Raw genomic sequence first — 19,602 nt, 5'->3', positions numbered from 1 at the left:
TTCTTTACTTTTCGAACCATTTCTGCTTATGTTGCTATTTTCTTCCGTCCACTTCCTTGACGTCGGGCTACGCTACCAGATTCACGGTAACGAGCAATGGTACGAGACCCAAACGATGTATTCATATTTAAATACTGGAGTGCTCTAACGATAACCCTTTGTGGTTTTCCAGCAAAATCTAAAGAAATCACACTATCACGCTTGAATTCCATCACGAATAACATTTTTTTTTTTTTGGAAATTTCTCACCAAAATGCTTTTGTACGCTTGTAAGCAATATAATGATCTGTCACTGGAATAATTTTAACAGCTGTCGGATGAGTGGCTTAGAAATGATGGCAGTCTGAAGTTGGTTGCAGTTTTTTCATCTCACCCTGTATAGTCCTCATGTGACGGCCCCATACAAAAGGCGGCACTCAAAGGTGTTCAAAAATTGTGTATGGTCGTATTTTTATTTGGATGGCTAACAAACAAAAATATCCTTTTAAAAAAGTTTAGATCAGTTGCATTCGATAAAAATTTATTTTTCCTCCTAGGAAAATTCAGCAACAGGTCAATCTTTTCGAAGGCAGTTTGATAAACATATCATATCTTTGTTCAAAGTGTCAACCGACTGGAACCCCCAATTAACCTTATACAAAATTTAAGATTATTTATACTTTTCAGACGTAAAGGAAAGTGTATTTCTAGGATGGGATTAATATTGTAATTTTTTACACCTGGTCGAACTTCGAGGTAAATTTACGAACGAGATCAATATAGAGAGATGTCAAAAAATTATGCCTATATCGGAAATGCATATTGAAAATATTTTGTGCTAGGCCCGGGCAGCAAGTTAAGCTGCATTCGAAACTAACAGAAATTTTAAGAGGTGTAACACACGAAGATAAACACTGACAGATTTAACGATCTCTATAGCCTACTTTGATATTTGATTCACACCCCATCCGCAGCTCGCTTTTTGTCAGCTCACTCTAAATAATAACTTTCTCCCCATGTTTCATTTTAATAAAACCATAAATAATAGGTTTCTTTTTTTTGCAAATTATATGTATGTTGACACAAAATACAAACAAAAATCAACCACAAGCTAAAAAAAAACAACAATGGGGGAAATATTGCAACAACACAGCGAACCACAAGGACAGGCTGCAACAACAAATGGCAACATATTCCGGATAAGTACAGTCACAGTTTATAAACATTTAAATGCCATTATTGAAAGGAAGTCGCTTTGAATTTCCGTTTAAATTTTATTCCGGAAGTCAACAAAAGGAATAGCGTAGTTTTGTGTGTTACTTATTGTTGTTGTTGGTCGTGGTGTTTTTTCCATGTCTCTCCTCCGCAATACTTTGCTTTTGAAGAAAGTACTTTTTTAACTCTTTTTATGTGTGAGTCTATTTTATTCTTTTTTGTTGTTGTTGTATAGTTGCAATTTACAACAAGAAGAAAAAAACTGAAAATGGAGAAAATAATGTGCCACGTTTACCACACAATTATGATGAGGTTCCAACGACATGGCGCACAATGCAAACGTGGTAGGAGAAAATATAAGGAAGCATTCATTGGAAACACTTTTATTGTCTGAAATGCTCTCAACGAGTTTACGTTTATAAACCGCTAGGTTAGTATTGGAAATAAATTGAAAATCGTGTTGAAAGAGCATAGGGATGGAAAATGCAATTATTCCAACAAGTCAATTTTGATATAAGTGGATCGAATATCCTTGTTTAGAAAAAGTTAATTATAATGAACACCTACGTGGCCAGAAACGTCTTTCAAAATCCTTTCGGGATCAGGGAGTGATTTAACGAACAACAAATTAGATTTTCAAGAAAAATTGGCTAAAAGTGTCGATAAATGTATTATTCTGGAAGGGGCCAGGGCCCCTCTCGCTACGTTAGTGTTAACACATATACACATATATACTAAATTGGCATTACCGTTTTAAAAGGTTAATTAAAAGTCCCATACTTCCGAATCAGATAAAATCCTAAATTTGAGTTCTAGATAAATAGCCCTCACGTAATTTAAGCTAGCGATTTTAGCTGTTTTGAAAATTTTAAATGCATTTAATATTTGAAGAACTTGATCCCAAAGAATATAAACTATAAAAAAAAATGCCTTACCCCCTGGTAAACATTACCATCGTTCTCCACTAATAAGCAAACGTTGTTTTTATAAAAACAACAATAAAGGGATTAAGCCTGACTATTTTGCAACAACAAAAAAACTTTCAACATTGGCACACACATTTACACAGCCCTTTTTCCAATACTTTTGGGAATATCTTAGAAATAAGTTCTCGATAGAAACAAGTATTTACCCTACGACAACTTTGAATGTTGGTTTGTGTTTTGACAAAACCGACTTGTTCCAAAATTGTAATACGGTATAAGATAAAAAAATTGCAACACAGCCAAACGCCATAATTTTAACATTTTTTTTTTTCAATTTTATTGAATGAAAGCAAAAAATTTCGGAAATAGAATCAAATTTTAGAATAAGTTTAAAATTGTTCGAATTCGTCAACTTTGGCACGAAATATGGCCTTCGAAAGGCCAATGAAACCGTCACACGCTGCCCGACTGTTGCTCTGCGGTATTTTGGCCCACTCCCGGCGAAGCTCTTGCTTGAGGTGATCGACACTTTGGTATTTCATAGTGCCAACCTTTCTTTCCAAAATACTCCAGACACAATAGTCCAACGGATTGGTATCCGGAGATTTTGGTGGCCATTGTGCGCTGGAAATAAAGCGCGGAACCTCATTTTTTAACAATTCTTGAATGGCGCGTGCTGAGTGCAATGGTGTTGAGTCCAGTTGGAATGTACAAGGTCTGCGGCCAAAATGTTTGCATGCCCATGCGATACATTCAGCTCACGAGCCATTCTCCAGCCACTGCGAAACGGGTCTCGATCAAGTCGCTTCTTTACTTTTCGAATCATTTCTGCTGACCTCTTTGGCAAGTAAACACAATCATTTTTTTTTTTTTTTGTTTACAAACTTCTGGAAAGCGAATGTTTTCTCATCGGAGAAAAACAATTTCGGCAGTTCACCATTTTCGGCCACGCGAAGCAACTCCTTAGCCTATTTGAGTCTATCTGAAGTTTGTTTCAGTTTTTCCATCTCACCCTATATATCTACAAGAGTTATATCAATTTTGAAGATAGGAACTATCGATCCACTCTGATATCTTCCTCAGGATCAAAATACTCCAAACAAATTTTATACCCCATTTAAATCAAGAGAGTAATCGATTTGGTTCAATTTTTATACCCTCAGCAAAATGGATACAACGGTTTTAGACCCTATGTCTGTGTGGACCAAATCCGTTTAAGGACATTTCGAGTCGATCATATTTTGAAATTTTCAGAATATTCCTTTGTACGTTTAATATAAAATATAATTTGGTACACACTTTTTTGTCGAAGATCTCTTTTACGTTTTTGTTGTTGTTGTTGTAACTTCATAACAAACTCTTAACTATCATCAAATATTTTCATAGTTTGAAAGTCATGTATTGCAGGCGGAAGTATGGTAAATGACTTTTAAAACGTGTACCCTTAAAATTACTGAATTTCAGTTGCTAACTGGTTTCCTGAACACCGCCAGTAGTGGGGGTAGTGCGACAACATCTGAACGACAACAAAAACAGCAACAAAAATAAACTTTGCAAAACTATGAATATCTTGTGGGCCCTCATCCATCCATCCAATCAAAACACCCTGTAATTTGTATAATGTCCATGCAAAACTTAAAATACAACTCGTTGTCGTTCATTGTACCCTTAGCGTCTTTCATGCACGAATACACTGCAAGCAAGCAGGCGAACGAGCGAGCGAGCGAGCATTGAAAAGTTATCCGTACAGCAGACTCAGCTCCAATACAGAGATACGATGGAAAATTTGCATATCTGCCATATTATGTCATACCACCACATCCGTTTCATTTGCACCAAACATGAGACCAATTTAGCTACACTTTTCCCATGCACCCATGAGCCCCCTACCTCTATTTAAAGGTATCGGAATAATAGACTATAGGCGAGGGGGCTACAGGGGTTGGGATTAGAAGAAAAACCCCAAAAGGGAAGGCGTTCAACCGGTGTGTTGTGTCGTGTAAAGCAACCATCCAATAAATCTATACAGCCTGTACGCCGAAAGACAATCAGCAACGAGAAACGTTAACATTCAGGCAAATATCCCGTTGGCGTTCAGCATTTGCAAAGTGTTGCTGTAAGCGAAGCACGTACACACACGACAAGGCAGTCGTCATGAGTGTACAACGGTAACGCTTGTAATACAGCGACAACTAAAAGTACTCCACTCATACCCATACATCTCACAGTTTCGTTAAAACTGTCAGCCAGCCAACCTACCAACCAGCCACAGTGAAGTACTGGGCAAAAATGTTGGTGTCGCAAACTGTGGCATGAACTACTTTTTTTTGGCCCCAAGTCTAGTAGACTTGTAGTTTAAAAAACAAAAACGAAAAAAATAACACAACCCATCATTTTTGTGGAGACTTGCCCACCAACCATTATTTCTAACCCAAAAGTCCATATTGCCAACTACGGGGACATTACTTGTCATTATTGTGATTACAATATATATGTTTTGTTGTTATTGTTGTGTTTCAATTTAATTACATGCATTTGAAAAACAAAAACTCACACAAGTAGACACTTTCCTATGTACATACAGTTTACATGGTGTATTCAAATATATCTTAACATACACACACACACACACTCAAAGGAGTTCGCTTTTGCCAGATTATAATTATAAATGGTGGCGTTGATGATGGTGGCAAAATCTGTGATGTTGGTGTCATTGGTCATGACGATGATGATGATGACGATGGAGGGGAAGTGGTTGAATGTTAGAGGTGCTCGTGTGTTGCCATCCGCACGAGCAAACAAATTAGAACACTGTTCTAAACACATTGTCACAAACAAAAAAATAAACAGCCGAAACAAACCTATCAATAAATGTACAGTATTGGGAGTATGAATTAAGTTTGTCGGCGAAAGTGGTGAGCCTGAGATAGTATCTCTCTAAATTTACTTTCTAAATTTCAGATCATGAAATTCATATCGAAAGATAAGTAAATAAATACAACTTAAGTAGTTAAGTTAAGTAGGTTCAGGTATTGCAATTGGGTCATATAGGTCCACTTCTTGCTATAGTCCTCACATATCAGTTCAGGTAAATGTAAGGTATTTTGGGTGTTTTAGGCATTGTTATATGCCGAATTTATTGTAAATCGGCGATAGCTGAAAGTTTAGCAGCACATCCACGGCAGATTGAAAAATTTTCTTAATAGCTCCGGTTATCAGTAAGGACGCGGCTCCCTGCACTGTGTTTAATTTCGGCAAGAGTGTCCTGGGTTTAGCAGACGAGGCTGCCATATGTTAGAACAGATAGGGCTACTGTGACATACAGTGTGAGATTAAAAAAACTGCAACAAAGTCAGACCCCATAATTTTTACCTTTTTTTTTAAATTTTATTGAATGAAAGCAAAAAATGTCGAAAATTTTCAAATTTTAGAATAAGTTTAGATTTGTTCGAATTGGTCACCTTTGGCACAAAGTATGACCTTCAAACGGCAAATGAAACCGTCACATGCTGCCCGAATGTTGCACTACGGTATTTTGGCCCATTCCCGGCGAACCGCTTGCTTGAGGTGATCGGTATTTTTTAGTGCCAACCTTGATTGCCAAAATACGGATTGGTATCCGGAGATTTTGGTGGCCACCGTGCGCTGGAAATGAAGAGAGGAACCTCATTTTGTAACCTTTCTTGGGTGGCGCGTACTAAGTGCCAAGGAAGCTGAGTCCTATTGGAATGTCCAAGGTCTGCGGCCAAAATGTTTGCTTACCCAAGGCTTCAATACACCCTCCAGTACATTTTCGAGATAATATTAATACGAGCGGAGGGCTACCATCGACTGTTATGGCGGCCCATACCATCACCATGGCCGGCGCTTGAGTTCTGGTGGCCGACCGAAGGTGCACATTTTCAGCTGACCTCTTTGGCAAGTAAACACGATCATTTTGTTTGTTTTCAAACTGCTGGACAACGAATATTTTCTCATCGGAGAAAACCAAATTTGACCGCTCACCACTTTCGGTCTATCGAAGCAACTCTATAGCTCTTTTGAGTCTACTTTCTTTCGGTTGTGATGTAAGTTCTTGCACTTCTTGGAATTTCAATGGCTTTAATCCGATCTCATTTTTCAATATTTGCCGAATGGAATATTGCGATATGTTCAGCTCACGAGTCATTTTTCGGCTACTGCGACGCTGGTTTCGATCAAGTAGCTTCTTAACTTTTCCATCCATTTCTGCTGATGTTGCTGTTTTCTTCCATCCACTTCCTTGACGTCGGGCTACGCTACCAGTATCACGGTAACGAGCGATGGTACGAGACAAAAAAGATTTATTCGCATTTAAATGCTGGAGTGCTCTAACGATAGCCACTTCTGGTTTTCCAGTCACTGGAATAATTTTAACAGCTGTCGGACGAGTGGCTTAGAAATTACAGCAGTCTGAAATTGGTAGCAGTTTTTTTCATCTCACCTTGTATAGTCACTGGTCGTGTTTATCTCGATCTTGGAACCGTCTGTGGCCAGAATGTCCAGCGCATTCCTTGCTGCTTGGAATTGAGCCAAGAAAATACGTAGTGGTTTCAAATTTAGCAGCACATCCAAGGTAGCTTGAGTTATTGTGGTTAATTTCGGCATGAGTGCCCTGGTTACCAGACGAGGCACACATAAGGTAAGACTCTCAGACCTTCCCTGGAGCGTTCTGGCATGAATAGTTAAATGGCATTTTTAGTAGATATTCTTGTTCCAGTTTTAACGCTGGTCCAGGATCGTACCCACGACCGAGGAGGGATTCAGTATTGCTCCATCTAGCACTGGTCCATTTTACGTTTCCTTCTTTGTGAAGAGTACAAGTTCTGTCTTTGCAGGCTCTACCTTCGGCGCAGGGAAGGGTCCAACCAGACAACCTTTATATTGCACTTTGCATTAGGTCAGAAATACGCCATCAGCATATTCGAAGCTGGTCGAAACTCACAAATATTTCGTTAATCACCAGAAGGCAAATCAATGGGTTAGAGAGCTCCTCCCTGCAGTGCCCCTTTGCTGACAGTTTTTCCAAGCTCGAAGTGATAATTCTGCGTTTTAGCATACTATCGATCCATTCAATCAAAATGGAGGAAATACCAGAGGCATGCTTTTCTCAATGTATCAGACAAATTCGTGTAGGACAGTCTCGAATGACCAACCTTTGACGTAGGCAAGCTGCGCTGCACTTATTATATTGACAATAGGCAACATCTTTTCTGAAAGAAAAGTTTCTGCACATGTCCAGGTCTTTGTACAGCCCCTAAATAATTGTTCCTTTCGATATGTTGATGATTTTGTATTGCAAATTCGTGATATCGGGCAATTTATATTCGACTCGAACGCTTATAGAAATATTTTCAGAAGTGAAACTTTCCGAACTTATATTGACCATCAAAACTGAGGCATCGAAAATTCATTCACTGACAACAAAAATTGCCAAATTACAGTAAATTCTATAGATATACCGGTATATATATTCTATTACATACCGGCCAAAATACCGAATATCTGCACATACCCTTATATGAAGTCTAAAGTAAGCAATGATCCCACACCTAAGATTATAAAACCTTCAAAAACGTTATAAGTGGGCAACAACAATTAGTCTCTTCGCGTTACGCTATATGCGTTGTCAGTGGATTTTTTGCGAATGTGCTAAACGTCGCGGCTCTAGAACTAACGGCCTACCTAGCGATCTCAAAACCTTGACCACAACCTGTATAAATGTAAAATTTTAACATCACATATAACATTTCAAAACACGTATATAAATATGTGTGTTTGTGTGTGTGAGAGTAAACGTGTACCAAACAAGACACGGTGCACAAAGCCACTTTGAAAACCTTTGTTATCTCCTCAGAGAGAGGATATGGAATTGAATACAAAATAATGTGTAAATTAGGGCGTCAAAGTGTTTTCTGCAGATACCTATTTTACGAAAAAACAAAAAACCAACCGCCACGGTTCTTTCCGTCTATCATTGCCACTCAGCTTGCTTGGAAACACGATTTGTGACGTACATATGTGTGTGTGTAATAGTTTATGTGTAAAAGCTATAATTTGTATTTGTGTGCTGCATATGTTTCCATATTGCGGTAAAGAGATCTGCAGCAGTACCAACAATGGCAGCATTTCAGAGATGTTATGTTACGTGTGTTTTATTTTGCCTTTTCTTCTCAATAAAAAAAATCAACAGCGGCAACAACAACTGCTTGGGGTTAGCTCAATTTCCCTGTAAGTGTTGGTTTTGTGGATATATATGTGTGTGTGCGTGTGTGTTTTGCCCTGCTTGTTCTAAAATAAATAAATAAAAAACGCCAACAGACCACATGTGCGCTAAACTTGTGCAAAAAATCCTCATCTCACTCCTTCGTCTCTTGTTATGCTACTACTCTTTGGCATTTAGCGCGTATCTTGTAGCCACGAAGTACAAAAGTATCTAGCGAGTGTAGCTGAAAATAAGCTACCGCTACTACGGCATGTCAATATTTACAAACATTCAGTTCTTTTTTTCTCATGCGCAAACACACACACACACATACACATGTGAGTGCTTGCTGTTGGTATAACTCGTTATGGGCATGTTTGAATGGATAAATACACATAAATGCCGATTGACATATAACGACTACAACGACGACGACAACGACATTTACATGAAATGATTTCCTTTTCGTTGTGTTTGAGTCTCTGTGTGTTGACATTCTTCAGCTTGTTAGAATGTTATTCACTATGCTAATATGCGTGCCTATAGCTCATCATGTTTTCTTTACACGTGTTTGTCCCGACATACGTATGTATGTATATGTGTGCTATGAGTGTGTGGTTGCTACAGTCACAGATACATATGTGCATATATCTCTAAAGAAATGGCATTCGCAGAAATTCTCATGCGAATCAAAGTGAAATCTTATGAATTACTTATTTCAATTAACGTATTGAAACATTTGATTGAAAATTTCATAATTTCCCATAATCACATAATTTTCCAGGAATATTCAAGTTCATGCAAATGTGATTGCAAAGGTATAAAGAAACAAAAAAAATTAAATATACGTTTTTTAAAGCTCTAATTGTGTTTAAAAGGATATCATCTTATTGAGTGGAATTAAGTGATACCGTCCAATTGCGAAAGGAACGCAAAGCTGATGCAACAATCCTTATTTTTTACTAATCAATAACTATTTTAAAATGTTCAGCCGCTTGAAGCAGATCATACTAATTTTGTAATTCCGTTCACCTCGTAACATCCGTTCCATATGAAGTTAAATCATGATTTTCGCCATTTTATTAGTTTCTATCACAATTTCCACTCAAATAAGCCGAAGCTTTATATTTCAGGTTCACAAGGTGAAGTTTCCGTCGAATTTAGAACATTTTTTTACCACTGGCCGACAAATTGGCCTTTTTCAACCGAGCGATGTCGTGCACCGAAACTGATTTGATTTTTTATTCATTTCTGGAGAAGTGTAAATACACCGTTGATGGTACAACTGCACTACTCTATTACAATAAGGTCGGGAGAGCAAGGTATTAAACAAAAAGTTCTCTATACAATGGTACCTCCCATTATTCGGCATTTTGAAAATTTTAGCCGTATTTTTCAACGGAATTGCTTCAAAGTTTTGTTTTTGGAATTCGCATATGGCAGAAAATTGCGTATATAGATCAACGTTTGGATATAGCTCCCATAGAGACCTTTATCTGATTTTAATTTCATGGTGCCCCAAATGGCTAATATAAGCATAAATGGAGTGGATTTTGGTACGTAACACCGAATTCAGACTAGAAGAAATTATTTCAAATTTGGTGAAAATCGGTTAAGATAGGAGCTATAGGTTTTATATATAAGTTTTATCCGATTTGGTGTTTAAGTTCCTCACTTTCGTAATATGCTCTATACAACAATAATATTTGGTACCACTTATCAGATATAGCACAGAAATACCTCTTCTAAATTTGTATCGAGGTCGGTTCAGATTTGGATATAGCTTCCATATATCCATAAATCCGGGTCGCATTGGCCTAAAAATGGTTCGTGAGCTAAACATATCGCAATATTACATTCGGCAAATATTGAAAAATTTGCTCGGGGTAAAGCCATTGAAATTCCGAAAAGTGCAAGAATTTACACTGTAACAGAAAGAGAATACTCTCAAAAGAACTAAAGAGTTGCTTCGCTTGGCCGAAAGTGGTGAACTGCCGAATTTCTCCGATGAGAAAACATTCGTTGTCCAGTAGTGTGTAAACAAAGAAAATAATTGTGTGAACTTGCCAAAGAGGTCAGCTGATAATGTCCACCTTCGGTTGGCCACCAGAACTCAAGCGCCGGCCATGGTGATGGTGTGGGCCGACATAACAGCCGATGGTCGTTCTCCGCTCGTATTAATCGATAGTGGCATCAGAATAAATGCCGAATATTATCGCGAAAATATTCTGGAGTGTCTATTAAAGCCTTGAGCACGCAAACATTTTGGCCGCAAACTTTGGACATTCCAACAGGACTAAGCTCCATCGGACTCAGCACGAGCCACTCAAGAATGGTTACAAAATGAGGTTCCCCTCTTCATTTCCAGCGCAAAATGGCCACCAAAATCTCCGGACCCCAATCCGTTGGACTATTGTGTCTGGAGTATTTTGGAAAGCAAGGTTGGCACTAAAAAGGACCAATCTAACGCATTATTAGTTCAGCGTATGACGGTTTCATTGGCCGTTTGGAGGCCATAATTCGTTCCAAAGGTGATCAATTCGAACAAATCTAAACTTATTCCAAAACTTGAAGCTATTTTTGACATATTTTGCTTTCATTCAACAAGATTTAAAAAAAAAATCAAAATTATGGCGTTTGGCTTCGTTGCAGATTATTTTATCTCACCCTGTATATTACAATTTTTGTAGCATAAAGTTGTATACATATGCTCCCGTTTTTTATGGTCCCCATATAACGGTACCCCCCAATATTCGGCATTTTGATGGTTTTAGCCACATTTTTCAACGGAATTGTCTGAAATTGTACACAAGGAGTTCTTTGTGAGTATTTTACCCCCAGACATTTGTCTATATAGGTCCACAATATCGTCTATCCCCCCATATATCGGCACCTTCCAATATTAGGTATTTTAAAGATTTTAACAGAATTTTCAATGGACAATTCCGTTGAAAAATGTGGCTAAAACCATCAAAATGCCGAATATCGGGGGGTACTGTTATATGGGGGCTATACGATATCGTGGACCGATATAGCCCATCTTCGAAGTTGACCTGCCTGCAGACAAAAGAAAGAGATCTGTGCAAAATTTTGGCTTCCTATCTTAACTCGTTTTACGCTGATCAAGAATATATATTATGTTGGGTCTAAAATGATTATTTCGATGAGTTACAAACGGAATGACGAACTTAATATAACCTACATTATATGTATGGTGGAGGGTATAAAAAGTATTCATTTAATTCTCCATATACATCGATTGCATTTTCATGTTCCAACACAATATTGGTAGCAAATATAGTTATTTCTATATTTTGAACAAACTCACACTCAAATTCCAAAAAAAGTATTCATTTAATTCTCTATATAAATCGATTGCATTTCCTTTAGTGCAAAGATATTCCACTTTCACCTGATCTCAGGTAATTTATCATTTCCAAACGAATTTGAATAATCAAACATTCGAAATGGACCATATGTGTCCATGTTACAAAATAATCACGAATCCTTCAGTCAACATTACACATATCCTTCGTTTCATGTAATATATGTACATATGAAAATGTTTTATAAATAGGTATATATGTATTGTATACATTTATGTGGGTTTCGTATAGCCCAATTGTATGAATGTAAAAACAAACATGACAAAGTTAATTGTTTGTATTTAATGTTCCTTTATTTGGTTAATAATTGCGTGGTTGTTACTTTTTTCTCTTTCGTTTTTCTTTTCTGTGTTATTATTATTATTTACCTTTAACAATTGCGGTGAAATTATTATTATTTTATTTTTATTTTTCTCACTCACGATATTGTTTTAACATTGAACAACAACACCAACAGCTACAATCAAACAATAACGTCGTCTCGGTTCTGGCACGTATATAGCAGCGATTTCTATAGCTGACAAAAATCAGACCAACCTGTCCTGGGGTACGGTGGGACGGACGAAATGGGTAAAAATAAATTAAAAATGTTACTATTTAATTATTCAAGAGTTTATCCAGATATTTTTATGTTGATAAACAACAACAAGCAAATTCTTTTGAGTCCGAGAAGCAGGCCATATTTAACATGTAATCTGAACGTGTAATGCACCATGCATATGTTCGTTTTAACTATGACTGCGATGATGATGGTGGGGCTGTTTACATACCTACGTACCTACCTATCTACTTGGTTGCTATTGTCCATACTCTCAGGTACATACAAACGTGTATGCAATATATAATTGTGTGGAAATTTTGCTGTAATTTTATTGTATATTAGGGTGTGTTGGAATTCTATACATCGAAGATTTGTTATTGTTGTAATTGTTCGACAAATTCTTTGTGATGGACCCTTAAAGATTCTACCACTTCCATTGGTGGTTAGTTATATTAAAAACAATTTAAAATACAGTTCCTCTGTCATCACAAAAGATGAATCCCATATTTTAAAGTCCTTGCGTTTATCGATTGACCGGTCAATAAACAATATATACCTATAATTAATCTTCGCCCCCTTAAAGGTTTCGATGGCTGGACGAAAGGGGTTGTACCATCTCCAAAAGAATGTGATCCATACTCTCGGAGAAGAGAGCAACGTCGCTACTGTCATTGTCGAAACCTGATTTAAAACTTGTGGTGGGTATCATCACAGGTCAATGACCTCGAAATGGGATAGCGATGACATTGACTACTGAAGGATCTGTCAAGATGAAGAAGAAATTGAGACAGTCGAACACTTGCTCTGCCACTGCCCAGCACTCCTTAACGTTAGACACAGGGGGAACTAGCGTCACATGATCTGTCTTTTTAACACTGACCCTAAAGTAATTCTTCAATTAGCCAGAAGATTCAAGTGGCTAAAGACGACACGGCAACTTCTTTAGCCGTAGATCACACTCTATAAAACTATCTACTATCTTCACTCTCTTCCATTCCTTTCTTTTACTATTCTTTCTAGGATGAACACAATGGACCGGTAGGTCTCCGAGTGGAGCGTCCTTTAACCTACCCTAGCTAAAGGTTCCGAAAATACGGCTGTATTCCACTAGCTTCAAGTTTTTAAGAACAATTTTAAAAGGTTCTGCTTATATCTGCCATTCTTCAAAATTTCAAGGTTATTTCTACGACTGGTCGTTCCTTTAATGTTGTACAATTTTCTTTCCCTTTAATATTTTATTTATTTAAAATTCGAACTTATATCACCAAATAGTTTAAATCAAATTTGTTATATATCGTTTTTAATTTTTTTTTTAATTTATTGAAAAAAGCAAAAATGTCGGAAATAACATCAAATTTTAGAATAAGTTTAGATTTGGTCCAATTGGTCACCTTTGACAAGAATTATGTCCTTCAAACTGCCAATGAAACCGTGACAAACTACTCGAATGTTGCTCTGCCGTACTTTGGCCCATTTCCGGCGAAGCGCTTGCTTGAGGTGATCGACACTTTGGTATATTTTAGTGCAAACCTTGCTTTCCAAAATACTCCAGACACAATACTACAACGGATTGGTATCCGGAGGTTTTGGTGGCCCTTGTGCGAGGAACCTCCTTTTGTACCCATTCTTGGGTGGCGCGTGCTGAGTGCGATGGTGCTGCGTCCTGTTGGAATGTCCAAGGTCTGCGGACAAAATGTTTTTGTGCCCAAGACTTTAATACACCCTCCAGAATTTTCGGCATTTAATCTGATGCCACGGCCGATTAATACGAGCGGAGAACGACCATCGGCTGTTATGGTGGCCCACACCATCACCATGGCCGGCGCATGAGTTCTGGTGGCCAACCGAAGGTGCACTTTTCAGCTGACCTCTTTGGCATGTAAACACGCTCATTTTGTTTGTTAACAAACTGCTGGACAACGAATGTTTTCTCATCGGAGAAAACCAAATTCGGCAGTTCACCACTTTCGGCCAAGCGAAGCAACTCATTAGCACTTATGAGTCTATTTTCTTTCTGTTGCGGTGTAGTTCTTGCACTTTTTGGAATTTCAACGGCTTTACCCCGAGTTCATTTTTCAATATTTGTCGAAGGGAATATTGCGATATGTTCAGCTCACAAGCCATTTTTTGGCCACTGCGACGCGATTTTCGATCAAGTCGCTTCTTTACTTTTCGAACCATTTCTGCTGATGTTGCTGTTTTCTGCCGTCCACTTCCTCGACGTCGGGCTACGCTACCAGTATCACGATCACGAGCGATGTTTCGAGACATAAAAGATTTATTCACATTTAAATGCTGGAGTGCTCTAACGATAGCCACTTGTGGTTTTCCAGCCAAATATAAAGAAATTACACTATCACGCTTGGAAAACTCTCTGGAAAATTCTAACCAAAATGTTTTTGAACGCTTGTAAACAATATAATGAGCTGTCACTGGAATAATTTTAACAGCTGTCGGACGAGTGGCTTAGAAATGACAGCAGTCTGAAGTTGGTTGTAGTTTTGTCATCTCACCCTGTATGTATACATTATGAGGTCTGCAGTATTTATTTTATATTTGCTGTAACTAAAAAAATACCCCAACTTCGAGTTATATTCCGAGTCTTCATATTTTTTTGCTCATCCTCATGTCTTCACCCTATTATTATTTATAATATATATATGAAATACGAACATACACTATAAATACTAACCCCCACCACCACCATCACCGAACCAACGAACAAACGTTTATAAAACTTCAACATGGTATAAACGGATAAATTAAACAACAGGGGAAAAACGACCAACACTCATACAAAACAAAGACATAAACACGCAATGCTGACATTATTTGTTAAAAGTTGCAAATTTTATTTTAACCTGAATTAACAAAACAACAAGAAAAACAATAGCTCTGGCAACAACAATGCACAGAGTAAAATGCAAACACAGGACAACAACGTACATACAGCAACAACAACAACAGTAATAGCAAAAAAGAAAATTGTAATTAGCAGAACACAGAACACAATGAATGTGCCAAGCTGGTGCTGCTGCAACAGTAGCTACAACCCCTTGGCCGAAATGAAAATAAGGCACTCTCTTGCTCTCGCTCACCTGTAATAACGCAGCGGAGAGGGGCGGAAAGTTTATATATTTTTATAATGAAATTGATGTGGAAACATGTGGTAATACAATAAAAGCAATTGTTCTTCTACTACTACTCCACTATGGCTGGGGCATGTATGCATTGTTGGTGGTGTTCTGCTACAAATACAGCAAAACGAGAAGTAGGGACCAACCCTTACCAAACCAACCCAACTTAGCCAACAAAACCTAATAAATGGCCAAAATAACCAAGCTTATGAAGGAAGACAGTTCATTAGGGTCTTAGAATCTACCCAACACCCTTTGCCCCCCTCCATAACAACACGAGTTTATAAATTGAACAAAGAACATATTAAAGGAATATATTATATAATTTTTTTTCGTTTTTCCTTTTTTGAGAAATTAAAGCCATTTCCACGAAATTATAATATGAGCAAAATATTTTTGGAAAATAAAAAAGAACAACAAATTCGTATTTAATTTTATTACCTAATTATGGCCTTTAGCAAAATATGTTCGTTACACAAATTTTATTGATATTTATTGCAAATTCCAAAAAAAGTGGAGGCAGAATTTTAAGTAAAATATTTCATTACTTATTGACGGGTTTCACTTATCTCAATCATTTAAGAAATTAATATTTGTGTGGGTAGGATTAAATTAATATAAAACTAAGACTGCATGACATTTACAAAAATACAGTAAATTTTGTTTCTATTATTTTATTATTATTTGTTACATATTTTTATGGGATTTATACCGGCAAATTTACCTTAAAGAAACCCTAGAAAAAGAATTAAAATCTGCATTTTCAGACAGAATTACAAAAAAGTGAGCAAGGGTGCCGGCCATGTGATACCCTACAACACTATAATATGTTGAAAGTCCCTTAGGTCCAAATTAATTTTGGTAGATTTCGTTTTTGATATAATAGCAGACAAACCCTGCACAAATGTTATCTTTGGTTTGTTGGCCTGGGGAATTTGCCCATATTCACGCTCTCTGTCATGCTGATTGGCATTCAAACAATTTCACACGAAAGTTGTGGTCCGTTTTGTAGGCTACATATAATCTATCCATTTAATCTAATGGTCATCCAAAATGCTGGAATTATGCCCTGTCTTTACCTCTCTCCATAATTGTGACCTGTAAAGCGACTGCAAAATCAGGAAAATTCTAATTTTTTGGTCTATATCAACCCCTAAATATTGTCCGATCGCCTTCAACAAAACTAGGCTCCTATTCTGACTCCAACCCCACTTCCAATCTCAATTTCGTGAGGATGGAGTGATAATTCCTACCAGTAGCGTGATTACAAATGGACGGACGGACAGACACACATAGCTAGATCAACTCAGCTCGGCGAGATCCATATATAATCTCCTATTTGCAAGACAAATATTTCGAGGTGTTACACACTTTTTGGCCCAATCAAATTTATAATGTCCCAACAAAAACAGCGTGGGTTAAAAAAGCAGCAACAAAGTCACACGCCATAGTTTTTACATTTTTTTTTTTTTAATTTTATTGAATGAAACAACAAATGTCGGAAATAGCATCAAATTTTAGCTTCTTGGCTTTTCAAACCATTTCTGCTGATGGTGCTGTTTTTTTCCGTTCACTTCCTTGACGTCGGTCTACGCTACAAGTATCACGGTAACGAGCGATGGTACGAGACACAAAAGATTTATTCACATTTAAATGCTGGAGTGCTCGAACGATAGCCACTTGTGGTTTTTCAGCCAAATATAAAGAAATCACACAGTATCACGCTTGAATTTCATCACGAATAGCTTTGTTTCAAAAAAAATGTCATCAAAATGCTTTTGTGCGCTTGTAAACCATATAATGAGCTGTCACTGGAATAATTTTAACAGCTGTCGGACGAATGGCTTAGAAATGACAGCAGCCTGAAATTGGTTGCAGTTTTTTCATCTCACCCTGTGCGACTAAAACATCCAATACAACTTAAATCTGGATAGATCGCTATATGAAGACTATATCAAATCGTGGCACATTTTCCATACAATTCTGCGGACATATAGTATATCTGAGCAAAATTTTATCGATCCACTTCATTTCGTTCGGAAGTTACAGTAGTTTTCACAAAAGGACAGGGAGGCGTACATGAATAAATTTACATACAAATTAATGCTGATCAAAAATATATATGGAGTTACTTCGTGATGGTGATATCAGTGGTGTAGGGTATCATAGTCCATCCAGCCAGACTTTTGACCTTTTTTTCTGCCTTTGTGTTTGTGAATTGGACAGGAAGTGGCTATTGTATTTTTCACACGAAAGTTTTGTTGATAGAAAAATAAGGAAAATCAGGAGTTGCTATTATATGGCTTATCTCGAAGTTGTTAAAATAATTATGTCCTGATTTCAATAAAGAGACGGCGACACAACGTAACATTTTCTGTTATTTACAAATCATCAACGTAATCTTCTAGAATTTCTGTATTATGTTGTCGAAAGTTGTCAATTGGTCTCACTAGTTCAAGCATTCACAAGAAGGCAAATAATTACTACTAATATGGGTCCCAAATGTTCCAATACCAAAGAAATCCAACACCACTTTAAAGCTATTCAAATTTTGAAAATATTTCTTAATTTTTTACTAAATGCAAGTACCAACCACTAGCAGAATTTGTCGCAAAACATGACATTTCGTTGCAGGCACAGTAGAAACAACTATTGGTGGCTTCACAATTCATTGGGAAAATTGATCAAGAAATCTGCGTAAGACCTTTTAAATTATTAAATGTTGGTCAATATATAATATAAAAAAATGGGAACAATATTATGTTTCATGTATTGCCTAGTCTAAGGTAATTCTATCATAGTGACTAGATTTTACGATGAGCAGTTGGCATAATCCTCCACTTTCATGGTATATCATTTGGTCTTCGAATGAATGAAACTTTGTTACAAAGTATCAGTATTCGTATTTAATATCCAAACAATATGGCAGCCTTCTTTGCCAAATATAGTTAGATTTTACATATTAATGCTATCCAAATATTTAAATCAAACTTCATTGTTAAAATAATTATTTTTTGTTCTATCAATTGAATATTAATTTTTTCCTTTTTTTTTTTCTTCTCATTTCAGAAAATGTAAAACCCCTAACATTCGATGAAGTTTACAATCAAAGTAGCCCCTCAAACTGTACCGTCTATGTTGGTGGTGTCAATAGTTCTCTCACCTCGTTGAGCGAAGAAATATTGCAAAAGACATTTTCTCCCTACGGTTCAATACAAGAGATACGCGTATTCAAGGATAAGGGTTATGCATTTGTAAGGTATGTATTGGCAATTGCCTTCTACCTCGAAATGTGTGTGAGCAAATCTAATTTACTTATTTTTTTTTTTGTTTTAGATTCTCTACAAAAGAGGCTGCCACCCATGCAATTGTTGGCGTTCACAATACCGAGATCAATGCCCAACCTGTGAAATGTTCTTGGGGTAAGGAGAGTGGTGATCCCAACAATGCCCAATCATTGGCCAGTCAGGCTCTGAATCCAGCTGCTGCCGGATTTCCCTATGGCGTTGGAGCTGCAGCTGCCGCCGCTGCTGCCTATGGACAACAGTTGGCAGCCACCGGCTGCTGGTATTCACCAACTCCCACGTATCCTGCTTCGTCGGCCACAGCTGCTGTAACACCTGCTGCCTCAGCTGCGGTACAAAATCAATTTCTGCAAGGTATTCAAGGCTATCACTTTGGGCAGTATGGTGGTTATCAGCAAGGCTATATGGGGTAAGTTAAAGAACTAAACATAAACATACCTAAAATATACCAAATTAAATATTATAATAATTTTAACAAATTCTTAAAGTATATGAAACACTTGTCCTTTTGCTTTCAAAACACATTGTTTTCAACACCGACCATTTTTTTTTTTCAAACTCATTAATTCAATAGCACAATTTTGTTGCATAGTCTCTCTGTGTTGTCCAACAACCCATACAATTAAAACGAATCCTCGGCCGGACATCAAAAACAATTTAAAATTTTACGAATAATTGATTATAACAAAGTAAACAAAATGCTTAAAACAAATATTGAAAATAATCCTTTAACTGAAAATGTCACTTTTGAAAACATCAATGACAACGGGACTATATACATATATTCAGTAAATGACAGCAGGTTCAAAGTGTTTACACAAAAACTACATACATACCAAAGAATTGATGTGTATGTAAATTGCAGATGTATGTATGTGTGTGCATATTAT

The 19,602-nt window shown here is 37.1% G+C and overlaps 1 protein-coding gene across 5 annotated transcripts in view; it reads left to right on the top strand.

Annotated features, from left to right (window-relative positions):
• The window catches only part of LOC131804161 (cytotoxic granule associated RNA binding protein TIA1-like), a 266,927-nt gene that overhangs the window by 223,175 nt on the left and 24,150 nt on the right, over positions 1 to 19,602 (top strand). For all 5 annotated transcript variants that reach the window (XM_059126627.1, XM_059126623.1, XM_059126624.1 and 2 more), the window contains 2 exons: positions 18,477 to 18,666; positions 18,744 to 19,121. In XM_059126627.1, the coding sequence (XP_058982610.1) occupies positions 18,477 to 18,666; positions 18,744 to 19,121 (568 nt within the window). The remainder of the gene's footprint in view (positions 1 to 18,476; positions 18,667 to 18,743; positions 19,122 to 19,602) is intronic.

This window comes from Musca domestica, unplaced genomic scaffold (assembly GCF_030504385.1).
Source record: "Musca domestica strain aabys unplaced genomic scaffold, Musca_domestica.polishedcontigs.V.1.1 4, whole genome shotgun sequence".
NCBI classification, from domain to species: domain Eukaryota; kingdom Metazoa; phylum Arthropoda; class Insecta; order Diptera; family Muscidae; genus Musca; species Musca domestica.
This window is presented reverse-complemented; position numbering and strand designations above follow the sequence as displayed.